Here is a 16,271-nt window from a genome sequence, read left to right as displayed (position 1 = left end):
CTTATAAACGAGTCAGAAATATACAAAATGAAGATCTATTACATTGGTATCTTAAGAACCGGAGGTGATAAAGCATTAGAGTTAACATCTGCTAGAGACTTATCGCAATTTTCGTTCTTTGAAAGGAACGGGGTATCACAGTTCATGACGTTCTTCTCCGAAACTGTATCTCAGAGAACCCAAGCAGGTCAAAGACAGAGTATTGAGGAGGGCAACTACATCGGACACACGTATGCTAGATCGGAAGGACTTGCCTGTGTAGTTATTACTGACAAGGAGTACCCAGTTAGACCAGCTTACACATTGATTAACAAGATTTTAGAAGAATACTTGTCCTTACACCCACAGAAAGATTGGGCCACTATCACGGCTACAAATCCTAGCTTTAACTACGATAACTTAGAGACTTACATTAAGAAGTACCAGGATCCTAGCCAAGCTGATTCGATCATGAAGGTGCAGCAAGAATTGGACGAGACTAAAATTGTCTTGCACAAGACCATCGAGAGTGTATTACAAAGAGGTGAAAAATTAGATTCGTTAGTCGATAAGTCCGAAGCGTTATCTAGTTCTTCAAGAATGTTTTACAAGCAAGCTAAGAAGACTAACTCTTGTTGTATTATTATGTAAATTGAACGTGGGGATACATGGGTGTACTGATTCGAAAAATCCATCAGTTTTTTTATTATCTAGGTTGTCGTATGTATTTGATCGGCCCATTAGGTTTAGTTAATTTATTAATATACAAGTCTATTGAATAAATTAGTACTATGACACCCATATATCAAATAGTGGGTGGTAGTTACTGTATTACATTTTTCAACAGTTACTATTTAATCGTAACGCATCTATAAACTTTCCTTGACCGCGTCGAAAGCTTTCAACAATTTTCTTCTAGCTCCTAATGCTTTCACACCTCTCTTTTCTAACAGGGGATCGTCGTATTCAATTAAATCTTTCCAGTAGACATCCTTCAAACAATCGGTATATTTATGCAATCTAAGCAACTTCAACCACGCAGGAATGTTGTTCAACAAATCAGGATTGGAAATATCGGCTGGCATAGAAGTGGTCGATGTAGTTTGAGGCGATCCAGAAGAAGCATTAGCTCCTTGCCCTAAACCTTCGTTTGATTTCTTGCTTTTAGTTAAACCTGGGGGTGACTTGTTATGTTGGGCCAAGATTGGCACCGATGACGAATTTGCAGTTCTGTTAATAGACTCCTCGTAAGCTGCTGCAGGCAGGAAAGGACTATGTTGCAGAGCACCTTGCTGGGTAAAGTAATGTGAATGCGGTTGTTGATGACCGTGAGCACTATGAACATGGCTCTTACGATTAGAATCCAATGCAACTCTTGAGTTAATAGTCGCCAAAGCACCCAATTTCAATGCAGCATGGGCGGATAAATCAACAGACTCGTCTGAATTGTTGGCTCCTTTTTGTTGGCTAACAGAAGGAGAATTCGAATTGGCGGCCGCAAGCTGTAAGAAGTTTGTCTTCTCATACAAGTGGGAAGTTGGTGACTTAGCCCTTTCGAACTGCTGCTGGGGGAAGCCATAGTTAGGGCTATGTTTGTGAATATTTGGATCTGCAGAACGAGGTCTTTGGGTCTGTTGTTCAGCATACAAATGTTGACCCTGGTTTCTAACAGAATTCAACTTCGGCTTTGGCTGTTGTAATGTCGGAGCACTCTTTTGGCTTGAAGAGATACCGGCATCATTGCTCAAAGAATTATCCAAATTCAAGTTTTCCATCTCGGTGAGAATATCGTTCTGTTGCTGCTGGTATGGCGATAAAACACCAAATGAAACTGGCTGGTTTTGCTGTTGATGGAGCGGTTGACTAGCAACCAGCTGGTTATGATAATGGGTCAAATGACTATCCAATTTTGACTTGAACGTAAGTAAAATGTCAAGGGGTAAATTATTGCACAAGTAATCAATCATGGTAATGTTGTCACGAGGATTCAACGTTTCAATCCAGTTACAAAACACAATCAAGTCCAGATAGAAGTTTGTAGCCTGTTGCTGGTGCTGGCGGTCAATCACCTGTTGCTGTTGCTGTTGGCGATTAAAAAAATTGGAAAAGTCATTTACCGATTGCGGTCTATTAGGAATTGACGCTAACGGAGGTAAGAAATTGGCATTACCGTTGTTATTCAACAACGAACCAAGAGCACTATGCGACGATGCCGTCGGCAAGTTGGGCGACAACGCAGCATCGGTCAAAAGTGTATTTTGAAGTGACCCTCCTGTCCCTAAATCGCCGAATCCATACTGCAGAGTCGAAGGCAACATTCCCCGACCCACACTACCAGCCTGAGTCGCCTGGGATGGCGTATCAACATTCTGTTGCATATCCTTGTTGTTTCTCAAATCCAAATCCAAGTCTGCGGTTAACGTCTCAAACTCATGCTGAAGGTTATACCCAACACTCTGTTGTCTCTCCTGAAAACCTATTGGTGGTGCCCCACTAGCGTTTTGTTGTTGAAGAAACGAAAACTGTTTGGGTTCAATAGGTGGTGGTGACAAGACAATTTTTTTGTCATTAAATGGAGGTGAACTAAATCCTGGACGATCCATAGTGGGCAGCTGAAAATTTCTGTTCACTTAAATATTAGGGTCAATTTGTTTGAATCAATAATCCGTAACAATTACACTATTGTCTTCCCTATCACACAAATGATTCTGTCGGACTGCAATTGTTTTTAACAGTTGTGGGAGGTTTAGTACTATATAAGGTATTCATTTTTAGTACTTTCGACCTCATCGTCGATTCCGAAGAAATTATTCGTCCACGTGACCGGAATCCAATAGTTCAGGCCAGGATTAAACCAACAACAACGACGTCAACAATAGGGATCTACAGGATCTAATAATGTTGTAAATGCATATAATAGGTACACGTAACTAAGAGGAGAAAAACTATGTATAGAAAAGCCAAATGAAAGCAAGTAGGGTGGCTGAAAACGCCGTGAGTATGAACGTAAGAACAAACAAAATGATCGTGGCTTTCATATAATAGGAGGAACAGTAGAAACAACAACTAGAATGCAAAGGCTAGAATGAACCGGACAAGTCAATAGGATTCCGGAAAGTAGATGATAAAGTGTTATAAATGCGTGTGAACAGTGCATACTGGATGGATGGAAAGGGCAGTTGAGAACTGGCGGATGCTAGCGACTTAACCAGAACTCCTTGTTTTCCTGGATAATGTCGCAGGTGTAGCGAAGCTCAGGCAATAATTCGGCAATGTTGTTGAACAAGTTTTCGGCAAAAGTGTTGATGAAGAAGATCTGGCCCTTGTGTAAGTTGGGGTTGGCGTCCAAGATATCGGGCAAGGAGCTTGGGACCTTGTCGTAGTGTACATCTAGTGTAGGAGCCGGTTGAGCAAGAGAGAGTTTCTTTTCCAACATTGACACCTCGTTGAATTCCCGCCCAAGAACCAGCGCCCATTGAGACGACACACGCAATGGTCTAGTGACGTTAGATATATCGGCACATTTAATCAAGAGACTCGAAATGAGCTTCACGCGATTAACATCAAGAATGTACTGGTCAGCCTTGAAATGGGCTAGTTTGTCAATGTACTCAAAGTGCTCGGCCATATCCGTGGCAAGAATGCAAGAAATGATTAAGCTCTTTAAGGAGATTTTGGTCTTGCCGTCGATATCAACGTCAAGGATGCGGGGCCAGTTTATGGAAAGTATTTTGTTGATGAATACTGCCGAATGATACAGCTCAAGAACTGATCGTTCGTTGTATATAAGCGACGTTGGAGCCGCATATTTGATCATGAATGCATTAGTAACACCTGGGTGCCCCACGTCGTGGCCCAAAGCCGCTATTAACAAAGCTAATGTTTGAATTGAATTCATGTGAGCCGAATTCAGTTCACTAACAGCAGTCTCCTTCTGTATGGCAATGACCAGTCCATCGGAAAGGCTTGTTTTGGTCTCAAGCTTAGCTGATATCGACGTAGTAGATGATGTATTGCTCTTTTGAGAAGTATTTAGCAACTCATTGTCTTCGACGGGTACAAGCTCTACTGCTGTATCTAAGGCAGTTTCAGCCCTCAAAACAAGTAGTTCGTCAGCCTTAGGATCGTGCTTGAACTGCTTGAAACATGGCAAGCACCTTAATCTTATCACATAATGGAAACAAGCCTGTAATACATCGACAGCATGACGGAAATTATGAAATGGATTTCCATTCTTGTAGGTATCTCTAACCATAAATGCAAGCCCAAGCAACTCGTTAGATGAAGGGAATGTCACATCTGGATCAAATTGCAAATCGGTACTCCGTTTCACCTCCTTTATGGCATAGGATAATATCAAATACACACAGTATACCAAGTCATCGTTGGTCAACTCGTGAGCTGGAAACGACCAGTGACCCAACAAATGACATAATTTCAGCAAGTGCTTCTTCGAGCTATTAGATAACAAGCCCAAAAAATCAATTTCTTCCATTATAAGTTTGTTAAGCACTGTGATGTTCGCGAGGGTATCAGGGGTGGTGTTTGTGTTATAGTTCAACACAAACGACATAGTGGCCACAATATCTTCTATTTCGAACATCAAATCATTGTCACATGCTGTATTTTGATTGAAAAAATCGTTCACTGAGGTCTTTCCTGTTCCCGTCCATGTCTCCACTCTCGATATCCTGTCATGGATCATCTTATCGATCTTTTCAATAGCTTCATTGATCTGGTCCACAACAAACTCCTTCTCTAATGCATCACCGTCCAATACTACCACATTTAAATGATTAAAATAATATTTCAATAATAGCGTCTTCTCTTTCATCCCCAATCGGTCCAACTTGTATCGCTCCCGCGTTATACTTCTGGCTAACACTATGATTGTAGCATGATTCGTATCATGTTCATTATTCCCTTTCGTAAATAAGTACGATATAAGTGTCCGGAAACTAGTGAACTTCCTGCTACTTTCACTATTGATTCTTTTAACACTGTCGCCAGTATAATTTAGCGATATAACCTCTGACATCGCGAGGATTTCTTCCCTTTTTTTTCTATTTTCTGAAGCGCAACAGGGGGTCTTTTTTGAATGTTTCACTTACTATAGCTCTAATATCGACTGTTCTTCTATATATTCACCCTTCTGTCGACTTTATAATCAATAATCTATCGTTTAACTATGAATATCAACAAATATAAGCGTTGGAGATTATCCGTCAAGATGAGTGCGTCACTCTCACGGCCCCTCACGTGCCCATTAGTTCCATACTAATACACCTATGATCAATGTATTAACGAATATATACCGTATATAGAAGAATTAGGACTAACAAGAGAAAGACACATGTAGATATTTGTCTGAAGTGTCTTCTTCTTGAAAGCTTAGCGTATTCTGACATTCTTTTGTCGATTTTTTCTAGTAATGCTATTTTGGGAGAAAGGTCCTGTGACATGATCTGTTTGTTTCGATTGACTTTCGAGCGGACGTGGTTGAGTCTGTATTCTAACGATGTGACCACAGTGACAATTTCATCGAGCTTGCTAACACTGTTATTGATGTCAGCCCGGAATTTTTCCTTGAGGAAATCCTTATTCGAATCCAAGTTGGCGAGGATATCGATTGTGGAACGACGAACATCCTTGAGGTATTGGGTGAGAGAGTCGAGATTGGCAGCGGCCTGCGATGCGTGGGAAGGGGTGGGTGTCAGGGCAAATGAGTCTCGTGTGTGGGAGAGGAGTGTGGAGCTGAGCGACAGAGAAATGTCTGCAAGGCCGTTGGCCACATCCTCGGGGTTCTCGTTATCTGTTGTAAACGAGTCGATATTGAGTAGCTGGTTTGTCAACGATTCGTCGTGGCTCGGATGGTTCTGCATGGGAATATAGGCAAATCCTCCCGATTGCACCAAGTCACTGATGGCATCAGACGGGAGCGAATCTTCACTGGTAGATCCGGCCCCTGCCACGTAATTGGTGAATCTAAAGGTCTTTTCGGTCGACGGCGATACATTCAATCCATTCCTGAAGTACTGGGTAAGGTCTGTACCACTTGATGTTTGGGGATCCTTGTAGGTGCTGTAGAACTGGTCCACCAACCGCTTCTTGCCCATATCAAGCGACGTGAGAGCGGGCGTCGACGCAAACCCCGACACGTTCGAGCCACTTGTGCGTCTTACCGGGGTAGATGCATTGGGAATATTAGTGGGTGTTCCGTTGGCTGCTCGGGCATTGGTCTGGATCGTGAACCGATTCGATGCCTTCAGTGATACCAGAGTTCTTGTGATTGATTCTGTAGATCCTGTTCGATCACCTAATTTAGGTCTCTTCATGTGTACTTTTGTAATAATACTAGGTAAGTTCGTCGCCGAATTGGGGCGGGACGAGAAGGGTGTGCTCAAGCGACTAACACTGGCTCTAGTGGTATTATTATCTTGGTCCATGCCATTTATGTTATTAATATTTGCACTCCTTTTATTGATCATGGATATAGTTGGAGAGTCCGGGATATAATTCAGGGGTTCATTCGACATCATAGATATATATCACGATAGCATTCTCAGCTGTACGTATGTCTTTCCAATATAAATTATCCCATCTAGAAGCCAGGCTTATTTTATATAAGAATGTTTAATGTGCGAAACTCAGATATACATACAAAGCATTTGATATTAACAAACTATGGAAAACTAATCGAATAATATATATGGAAGGCCTATTTGGCAGCAGATCCACGACCACCAGCACCAGAAGTGATCAATTTGACAGTTTCATCAGAGATATCAACTTCTGGCAATGGCAAACCCTTCTTGGTTGGTTTTGGTAAGAAACCTACTTTGACTAAGTAGCTTATGTAGACACCCATTTGCTTGACGTCGATACCTTTACCACCACTGACATCTACACCAGACCACTTTTCATCAGATTTCAAAGCTTTAGCAGCATTGGAGTCGTCCAATTCTGGTGCCTTGGTGTTCTGAGGCAAGTTATCCAAAACGAAATGCAACAATGGAAACAATGCGGAGTCTTTGGAGTCCTGGACTACGAATCTTTCCAATGCCGATCTCCAGGTTGGGTAGTCGTCGATCGAAACATCGTAACCGTACTCGGCCAATGTACCCAAGTAAGTATTGAATTGGAGTCTTGGGTGACCTGTGACATGGACAACGGCTAAGTGGTCATCTTGAGGAGGATGGAAGGCAGAAGCAACCACTAATCTTGCGACATGGTCTACAGGGACCATGTTGACGTTGTTGGAAATATCAGGGTAAGATCCTAATTCTGCACAACCCTTTAACATTCTGACCAAGAAGTCATCTGAATTAGTAGCACCAGTTTCAGAAAATCCAAGAACATAACCAGATCTGATAATACTACCCTTTAATCCACGTTCACCAGCAGTTCTGATGATACGTTCAGATGCCCATTTGGATTGACCGTAACCAGTTCCCAAGCCCTTTGCAGAGCCAGATAAATCATCAGATTCTGGAATACCAGCCAATCCCTTGGAAACCAAATCATCGGATAATCTGACAAAGTGATCAGTGTCAATAGCTGAAGTAGATGAAACAAATGCAAATTGCTTAGCCTTACCAGAACCACACAAGTTTAAAACATTAACAGTACTAATGACGTTTGCATCTCTTAATTGAGAGTATGGATAAACCCAGTGAACAAATGCACCATTATGAATAATAACATCAATAGTTTCAGCTAACTTATTCCAGGTGGTATCTTCCATACCAAATTTTGGCTTTGATAAGTCACCAAGAACTACTTCAATTTTTTCATTCCAAGATTCATCCCATATGCCGTAGGTCAAACCGGTGTTACGCAATCTTTCGAAACCAGCTTCCTTAGACGAAGCTCTAACGTGAGCATAAATCTTTACTGACTTTCCTGGGCGTGCTGACAATAAATCACGGACAATAAAAGAGCCCAAGTATCCAGTAGCACCGGTAAGGAATACATTAATGGTTTCTGATGTGTCAAGTGAGGTACGCGATTCGTATTGAGGCAATAAGCTGGTTTTGATTAATTCTGCAGCATCACCGGCATAATCAACAGATTTAGCCTTGGTTTCATCATCATTAGTTTCCTCGTTACCTGCCAATTCGAAATCATCATTCTTAATGAACTTTTGAACTTCACGAGCAAAGGCTTCAATTGTTGGGTTCTTGAAAATTACACCTAATGGAACTTCAACGCATAACTTCTTTCTTAATTCAAAGATCATTCTGGTACCCAAAATAGAATGCCCACCTAAATCAAAGAACGAATCATCTCTAGCAATAGACGCAGGACGATTTGGTAATACTTCTAACCATAAATCACGAATAGTTGATTCCAATTCATTGAAATTTTCCAGTTCAGCATCTTGTCCCTTACTATCAGCAGTTAATTTTGCAACAACGGCTAATTGAACACTATCTGGGAATGGCAACTTTGGCTTATCAACCTTACCGTTAGGGTTCAATGGTAACTTAGCTAATGGAACAATCATGGTTGGAACAGCATATGAAGCCAATCTTTTCTTCAAGTAGGCCTTAATGTCCTTGATTAATTCTCTGTAGGCAACCAAACCTCCAACAACAGGATCAGATGATTCTTCAGTAGCGACTTCTGATGTGAAGTTCTTCAAGTCTGGAGTGTTTTTAGGAACAATATATGCAATTAAAGTTGGTTCTTCATTTTTATCCCTTTTAACTAAGGTAACATTCTCTCTGACTAATGGATGTTGAGATAAGTGAGTGTCGATTTCCCCTAATTCAATTCTAAACCCTCTAATCTTAACCTGATCATCAGCTCTGCCACAACATTCAACATTACCGTCAGGTAAGTATCGTCCCAAATCACCAGTTCTGTATAATCTATCTCTTGGTCCGAACCATCCATCTTCTCTCCAAGTTTCTGAAGGATTTTTATTTTTTTCATCTTGTTCAGTCCACTTCTTAGGGTCAACATACCAATTATTGACAAATTTAGCTGCATTCAAGTCTGGTAATCCTCTGTAACCTTCAGCTAAACCAGCTGCTCTAACATAAATCTCACCAACTTCACCCACACCACAGGTTTGTGAAGAATCGTATCTATTAACAACTAACAATTGGACGTTATGCATACCTTTACCAGCAGGCATGACATCTTTCAAATTCTTCAAGTAAACTGGATCTGCTTTACGACTCTTGATTTCAAAGAAGGAAACAGATCTTTGGGTTTCAGTAGTACCATACATGTTGACAATGTAAACATTCTCTGCTAAACTTTGCAATCTCAAACAATCTCTCTTAGTCAAAATATCACCTACAAAGAAAGCATGGTGCAAACTTGGAATAGCAGTCGTTGCTTGAGCACTCAACAACTGACCCATAGCTGGAGTCAAATGAGTAACTGTAGCACCATATTCAGCCATCCAATCCGCCAATTTTCCAGGAGTTCCAATATCGTCAGATGTTGGAATTAATAATTGGGCACCCAAGAATAAAGGAGTGAACATATCTCTCTGAATAGGATCATGGGCAATTCCTGATAACATAGTGAATTTATCTTTAGATGAAAGGTTAAATTGTTTAGACATCCATGGGAAATAGTATGCTAACGAATAGTGACGACCTAATACACCTTTAGGAATACCTTCGGAACCAGAAGTGAAAGACAAAGTTGGGTTAGAATCAGGGCCAACTCTGACTCCTGTAGGCTTGTCCTTAAAACTTTCGTATGCTTGTAAGCAATCAACTGACTGATCATCTGTATGTCCACCAACCAAAGTCCCATCATCATTAACTTTCAATTGAGGAATGGTAGTAACAACATCCAATTCTTTATCAATGAAATCAACAACTAGAGAGTCCAAGACACCCGCTTTCTCAATACCAATTAAACCTCTAGGTTTTGCAACCGAAAGGTAAATATTTTGTCTAGCAGGTGGGTAAGCAGGATCAATAACAGAGAAAGTAGCACCGGCTTTTAAAACACCCATAACGGCAATCATTAAATCAACACCTCTATAAGCATAGATCATAACAATATCACCTTTCTTAATACCAGTTTCCTTTAAATAGTTACCCACGATATTAGAGGCCTGGTTGATTTGTTGATAATTAAATGACCTGGTTTTAGACTTAGGGTCCAAGAACGATTTTGTTTCTACAACACATGTGCTTGAAGGGTTTTCCTCAGCATTTTTCATGAAGATATCTTGTATAGCACCACGATATCCCGACCAATCCAAATCTAAAGTTGGGTCTGGTAACTTACTGGTTTGTGAATCAGTCATTAAGTTCACTTTGGAAATCTCAATGCTAGGATTTGCAGAAACTGCTCCTAAAAATTTCTGAAATTGTTCAGCCAAAATCACAATTCTGTCATATTTGTATAATAAAGAGTTATAGTAAATGCTGAATTTTCCATCTTTTCCTGGACCAAAGAATGCTAAATCACGGATAGAACCCTGAACTGTGGTTGACAATTGCTGAGCTGGGTTTTCATGTTGATATGACAATCTGAACAATGTTGGGTAATCTTCCAATTTCTTGGACGTTTTAATATATTCAGCGACTTCGTCCAACGATTCGTAGTCAATTTTCTTAGAATTGTTTTCATATTCCTTTTTGACATTATCTAATAACTCATTGAACTTCAATGTAGGAGTCAAGTTCATTCTGACTATGAATTCCTTGTGACTTGATTCAGTGTCAGTAGAAACAACTATGTCTTCATCACCAGTCAATTTATAGATTAAAGCACCAAATACAGCCAATCCTAATGAAAAATCATTCTTTTTCTTGTCTGAAACTTCAAAACTGTAAGAAGCTTCAACTGATTGATTATTAGCGGGCTTTAAAAAGTCATGAGGTAAAACCGATAATGTAGGACTATCTAAATAATTTAACCAAAATTCTTGATTTGACATTGTGCTAGCAAATCTATATATAAGACATAAATTATCAAGTGTTGTGTTAAGTTAAACAACTAATAATTACTTCTATCGTATATATCTTGGAAATAATGTATATTCGATGATTTTTCAAGTCTTCATCTCCAGATATTTTCCGGTTACGCTCTAAATGAGTCAGACGAAAAATAAAATTTGATCAAATTGCTGCATTAATTATTCTATGGTTTATTGATTTTTTACATATATAGCGCTAATTCATAAATAAAAACTGTAAATCGTCCGGCGTTAGTCTACTTACTGCAGCGTCATCATGGTTGATAGTGGCATGAATCATGGTGGCCTTTTTCTCTTGTAATTCGATAATTTTCAGCTCAATACTATCTTCAATACAGAATCTAGTGATTCGGATTGGTCTTTTTTGACCAATCCGATGAACTCTATCCATAGATTGCCATTCAACACTAGGATTCCACCATGGATCCATAAGAAAAACTTGGGAAGCCTCGCATAAATTTAATGCCACACCACCGGCCTTCAAGGAAACTAAGAATACTTCAACCAGAGTATTTTCCATAAAGTACTTAATAGTATTATCACGTTGTTGGGGCGACATAGAACCTTGCAACTTGACCGTTTGAAATCCAGCCCTTTTCAATCTCCATTCGATCAAATCTAGCATGGACGTAAATTGGGAAAACACAATCGATTTAATTGTATGCCTGTCAGATCTGAGTTTGTAGAGTTCTTCTACCAAAGCTTCAATCTTAGTAGATGATCTCCATTCACCACCGTGGGCCCCCAATTTGATACGGTTTACAATTGACGCTTTAGAAAATTGTTGCTCATCGACCTCAAGTGCCGTTTGTTGCAAATCAATCGATAGGCCAATATGACAGACGGGGCATTGAAGGTTCTTTTCTTCTCCAACAAAAGAGTCGGTATATTCCTGAATACACATTCTACAGAATTTATGATGACATTTCGACTCAATAGGTTCTTCAGCTTCATCGTCACATAGTTGACATATTATAACACCGTCAACTTCTTCTGAAATTTGATTGTTACCTACTCTCTTCAACACTAAATCCGGATGATCTGCTAGTTGCCTCATTCTGGTAATCAATGTGAAAATATTGGCATAGTTATTCAAAACCACCCCTTCTGCAACATAATCGTTGAATTTACGTTTCGAATCACTGTACAATGAGGTGTACAAATCTTTTTCTTCCTCGTTAAACCTGTCTCTTCTTATTTCAACTATTCTGGGAGGCAATCCTAAATCGTCGGCCCTCTCAATTTTCGTTCTTCTCAACATGATATTACTTAATAACAATCTTATGTTTTGAAAACTCGTTAATCCATCACCCTCAATACCAAACTTTTGGATGTTTTTCAACATAAAATGATTGAAAAAATTTGTATGTAACATTGGAGTATGGCCACAGATATCACAGTGTCTCCAGTTAGAGAATTTCCATTCATCACTGGAGCAATCACATTTAGTACAAAAGTACTTATGGAAGGGGTCTAACTTTAAAAATCTGATTAATGAGTACATCTCACCAATTCTATTTTGTAATGGAGTCCCTGTTAAACACCACTTTTTGATACAATTAACATTATTAGCAGCTTTGGCCGTTCCAGAAGTTCTGTCTTTAATATTATGGGCTTCATCCAATATAACTCTATAAAATTTAAGAGCATGTAACGGAGATTGTTCTTTAACTAACCCATTTTTTCTTTTGAATCCATACTTCTCTTTCCGATATACTGACTCCAAAACTGAATACGAAGTTAATATTATATCATACTTATTCAATTCATCGAGGTCTGACAGTCTATTGGCCCCATGAAAAAGCAAAACTTTCAATCTATTTCCCTCAGTATGCTTTTCTATTTCATTTTTCCATTGCATCAAGGCAACTGTAGGCCCCACTACTAGATTCGGTCTCTTAGTCAAATCACTCAAAAACAACGCTATCATTTGAATGGTCTTACCCATACCCATCTCATCTGCAAGTATACCTCCACCATATTCACCGTCTTCTTGTTGCATTAACCAATTTAATCCCTCCTGTTGGAATGGCAATAATTTTATATTCATTCCCGGGGGTTGTTCAGCTCTTTTAACTGGAATCTTATCAACAGCCTGTAAGTATGGAAAGACATCCTTCAAATATGGATGTTGATCATATAACTTATTAGTGACTCTTGTAAAATATGGCACTTTCACTTTTGGCTCTTTCTTCTTTCTCTTTGAAGTTGTTTTCAGTGGAGCTGCTTTTCTTCGCTTTTTAGGTGGTTCTCTCTTAGACAAAGGTAACTCGTCCTCCGAGTCTGACAAGTCAATAGCTTGATCTTTCGATTCACCATTTCTTATAATAGTTGAAGAATTGGTAATTTGTATATCATCGTCATCTTCCTCACTCTCATTGAGATCTTCGATCTTATCAATGCTGAAATCTTCGTCATCTTCATCATCGCTTTCTATCATTTTTTTGAGTGACTTTTTGCCACGAGCAGTTCTTCTTTTTCTGGACTGCTTCACGTCTATGTCATCCTGTTCATCATCGTCTGATGGTACTTTATAGTCAACCTTTTGTGATTTAGCTTTTCTTGATCTTCTACTACTCGCATATTCTGGATCATTAACTATGAAGCCACCACCCTCATTTTCTTCATAAGACTGCGTGGCAGTATCTGAATCTTCTGCTATCTGACCTGAAGTCATTTTTGGTCCTCCTATCGCACCTGTTTGCCACTAAGATTGAATTTTCAGCTAGAGAAAAGGCAATTATGTCTGGTTTGCCTCAACTGCAAAATTTACCGTGCTTCACGTGCAACATGATTAGTAACTACATATCCATGATTATATTACAATGCATTATATTCGTAAGCTATATGGGGTTAAACTCTATTTATCAGTAAGTTATATCATATTCTTGCGAAGTAGTATAAACTCTTCGTCTTCTACCTCTTCGATTGAAGGCAGTCTGTTTTTCTTCTTGGCTTTTATAGGTTCAGATTCGATTGATTCAGTTTCACTAGAAGTATCTGATTCCAAAGCTGGACTCGATTCAGCTGATAATGAGGGCAGCTGTATATTCTCCTCGTGTTCAAACAGAGCTTCGTCGCTTGTCAAACTGCGTTGGTCATTTTCTTGTTGCTTCAAATACTCTTCTTGTTTTTCGGAATTCCTCTGTCTTTGTTCCTCTTTTAAAGCAGCTTCGAGCTTATCGAGCTTGTGATGCAGTCTCTTGTCATTTACTACCTTTCTTTTAGGAGAAAATTTCTTACAGTTTGATTTCTTGACACTCTTGACTTTCTTCCTCTCTTCCTGTCTGTATTTGCGTTTTGGTATATTCAACACCAAGACGTTTTCATTTCTGAACCACTTCCAATCGATTTCACGTATTTCTACCATTTCTGGGTCTAGTTCATATTTCCTTTCGAATTGGTCATTATTTCCCTCAATTTTGAGTAAGAAGTCGCCCGATAAATCCCGTATCACTTTGACTTCATAACCATTGAAATCGCCAAATCTCTTAGCAATTTGGATTTGATAACCATCCGCTGTTTCAACTTGTTTGACACTGCTAGGTTTAGACATCTTTTCGAGCATCTTTTGACTTTGATTATAATAAAATTGTCTATCAAATTGATGCATCACATCATTGAATAACGACTTATGACTTCCAATACAGTATGGATTAAATGGATCAGCATTGTAATGTGGAGAAGTGTAATATGAGATCATTGTTGTTTGATTCTACGTTTTTTTCTTAATAATTTTGTTTAAAATTGTGTTTCCAACCCGTTATTATATAGTAAATTGTGTTGAACCTAGAAGAATCTTTCGCAGCTATTATCGATGTTCTAGATAATTCGAGGAACATCTAGAAAGATGAGGACGTGCGCTTCCCATAAACATAGACATTAAATTTTGCCAGTTAATTTTACTACATGGTCTAATAGAAACTGTCTTTGTATTGATGTATGACATAATTAAAATAGTATACAGTGAGATATCTTACTTGATTATTCAAACTGTTTATCAAGTTAACCATTAGAATAATAAAATAAAAAGGTTTGTGTAGTAAAGAGAAACCAATGCAAGAGGAAACAGGATATTTAACCTAAGCAGCACTTGAAGCCATGGCTCTTTCAGCCCTTTCAGTATCAAACTCAAAGTCAAAGTAGGACTTATCAAAGTAGTGCAATCTGATAAAACCATCTTCTCCTCCACTAGCATAACCGGTACCGTCTGGGTGGACGGCGATAGAATTCAAAGGACCGAAATGACCCTTAACACGGCCAATTTCGTCGATGAAAATTTTGTGGTAGAATCTGGCCTCGAATTTACCTTGGGACTCGGCAGTAGTAGTAACGTTTCTTGCTTCTTGACCACCTCCTAAGATAACAAAGTCCTTAATTGGAGTGATGGCAGCGGTGTTCATTGGGGCGTCGGCTTTGTAAACCTTCATTAATTCAAAGGTATCCACATCAACTAAGCATGAACACTTGTCCTTGGATGCAGTAACAATGTAAGACTTGTCTTCTGGGGCAAATTGTATATCAGTAATCGACACAACCTTTTCTTCATTGTGAATACCGTGCACCTGGGTGGTTTCGATGAATTCACCGTTCGAACTGTTATATTTAGAAATGTATCCATCTTCGTGTCCCGAAATAATTAAATCTCCATTGGCTGACCATCCTGCAACAGTAACTTTCTTAGCATCACTTCTAGTTTCGATGATTAACGATGGTTCGCTTTGTTGCTTGGTGTAGTCACCGTCGTAATTTATATCAAACACGGAAATAGTACCAGTTTGACCCATAACTTGATCAGTAACTGCTAACAATCTCTTATTGTCAGGCGAGAATGCAACTCTTCTCACTGGTGTTGGCATTTCCCATGAGTGAACACATTCACCGGTTTCGATCTTCCATAACTTAATAGTCAAATCAGCACTACCAGTGGCACATAATATGGTATCATCATCCACATCAATAGACCAAATGGTACCAATATGCCCTTCTAAAGTCCCTAATCTTTCACCATTTGATGAATACCAAATTGATGCTGTACTATCCTTGGCGACGGAAAAGATTAAATCACCTTCTCTATTGAATTTCACTTGCGTTAATGAACGCTCATGACCCATTAACTTGATTGGTCTCATAGTGTATAGTTTTATTTAATGGTAAACCTCTTTTTGACTTACCTTCCCTTCCATTATTGAAGTAATTTTTCAACGATGATAAAAAAATTGTTGGCTTATGTAATCTAGTATCACGTGCTCAAATTTTTGCAAGCATTCAATACCAATACTATTTGCTACTTAGCTATAGACTATGCTATCAAAGAAAGGATACATGGATCTGAGTT

The 16,271-nt window shown here is 39.1% G+C and overlaps 8 protein-coding genes across 8 annotated transcripts; 1 reads left to right on the top strand and 7 right to left on the bottom strand.

Moving 5' to 3' along the window:
* Nucleotides 1–27: 27 nt before the first annotated feature.
* YKT6 (palmitoyltransferase) lies at nt 28–630 on the top strand (the record flags this gene model as incomplete). The annotated part of the gene is made up of 1 exon (XM_015611781.1): nt 28–630. One exon carries the CDS (start codon nt 28–30, stop codon nt 628–630), a length of 603 nt encoding a protein of 200 aa, XP_015467422.1.
* A 218-nt stretch (nt 631–848) lies between these two features.
* Nucleotides 849–2,582, bottom strand: AC631_02951 (uncharacterized protein; the record flags this gene model as incomplete). The annotated part of the gene is made up of 1 exon (XM_015611780.1): nt 849–2,582. One exon carries the CDS (start codon nt 2,580–2,582, stop codon nt 849–851), a length of 1,734 nt encoding a protein of 577 aa, XP_015467421.1.
* Nucleotides 2,583–3,175: 593 nt separating this feature from the next.
* On the bottom strand, nt 3,176–4,813 carry PDE2 (3',5'-cyclic-nucleotide phosphodiesterase; the record flags this gene model as incomplete). Its single annotated transcript, XM_015611779.1, has 1 exon — nt 3,176–4,813. One exon carries the CDS (start codon nt 4,811–4,813, stop codon nt 3,176–3,178), a length of 1,638 nt encoding a protein of 545 aa, XP_015467420.1.
* A 466-nt stretch (nt 4,814–5,279) lies between these two features.
* AC631_02949 (uncharacterized protein) lies at nt 5,280–6,314 on the bottom strand (the record flags this gene model as incomplete). Its single annotated transcript, XM_015611778.1, has 1 exon — nt 5,280–6,314. One exon carries the CDS (start codon nt 6,312–6,314, stop codon nt 5,280–5,282), a length of 1,035 nt encoding a protein of 344 aa, XP_015467419.1.
* Nucleotides 6,315–6,697: 383 nt separating this feature from the next.
* Nucleotides 6,698–10,894, bottom strand: LYS2 (L-aminoadipate-semialdehyde dehydrogenase; the record flags this gene model as incomplete). Its single annotated transcript, XM_015611777.1, has 1 exon — nt 6,698–10,894. One exon carries the CDS (start codon nt 10,892–10,894, stop codon nt 6,698–6,700), a length of 4,197 nt encoding a protein of 1,398 aa, XP_015467418.1.
* Nucleotides 10,895–11,129: 235 nt separating this feature from the next.
* Nucleotides 11,130–13,610, bottom strand: RAD16 (DNA repair protein; the record flags this gene model as incomplete). Its single annotated transcript, XM_015611776.1, has 1 exon — nt 11,130–13,610. One exon carries the CDS (start codon nt 13,608–13,610, stop codon nt 11,130–11,132), a length of 2,481 nt encoding a protein of 826 aa, XP_015467417.1.
* Nucleotides 13,611–13,808: 198 nt separating this feature from the next.
* On the bottom strand, nt 13,809–14,636 carry AC631_02946 (uncharacterized protein; the record flags this gene model as incomplete). Its single annotated transcript, XM_015611775.1, has 1 exon — nt 13,809–14,636. One exon carries the CDS (start codon nt 14,634–14,636, stop codon nt 13,809–13,811), a length of 828 nt encoding a protein of 275 aa, XP_015467416.1.
* A 379-nt stretch (nt 14,637–15,015) lies between these two features.
* Nucleotides 15,016–16,065, bottom strand: TIF34 (translation initiation factor eIF3 subunit i; the record flags this gene model as incomplete). The annotated part of the gene is made up of 1 exon (XM_015611774.1): nt 15,016–16,065. One exon carries the CDS (start codon nt 16,063–16,065, stop codon nt 15,016–15,018), a length of 1,050 nt encoding a protein of 349 aa, XP_015467415.1.
* Nucleotides 16,066–16,271: the final 206 nt, after the last annotated feature.

The sequence above is a fragment of the Debaryomyces fabryi genome (assembly GCF_001447935.2).
Source record: "Debaryomyces fabryi strain CBS 789 chromosome Unknown contig00057, whole genome shotgun sequence".
In the NCBI taxonomy this organism is placed as follows: Eukaryota; Fungi; Ascomycota; class Pichiomycetes; order Serinales; family Debaryomycetaceae; genus Debaryomyces; species Debaryomyces fabryi.
Note: the sequence above shows the minus strand (reverse complement) of the source record. Positions and strands in the feature narration are given on the sequence as shown.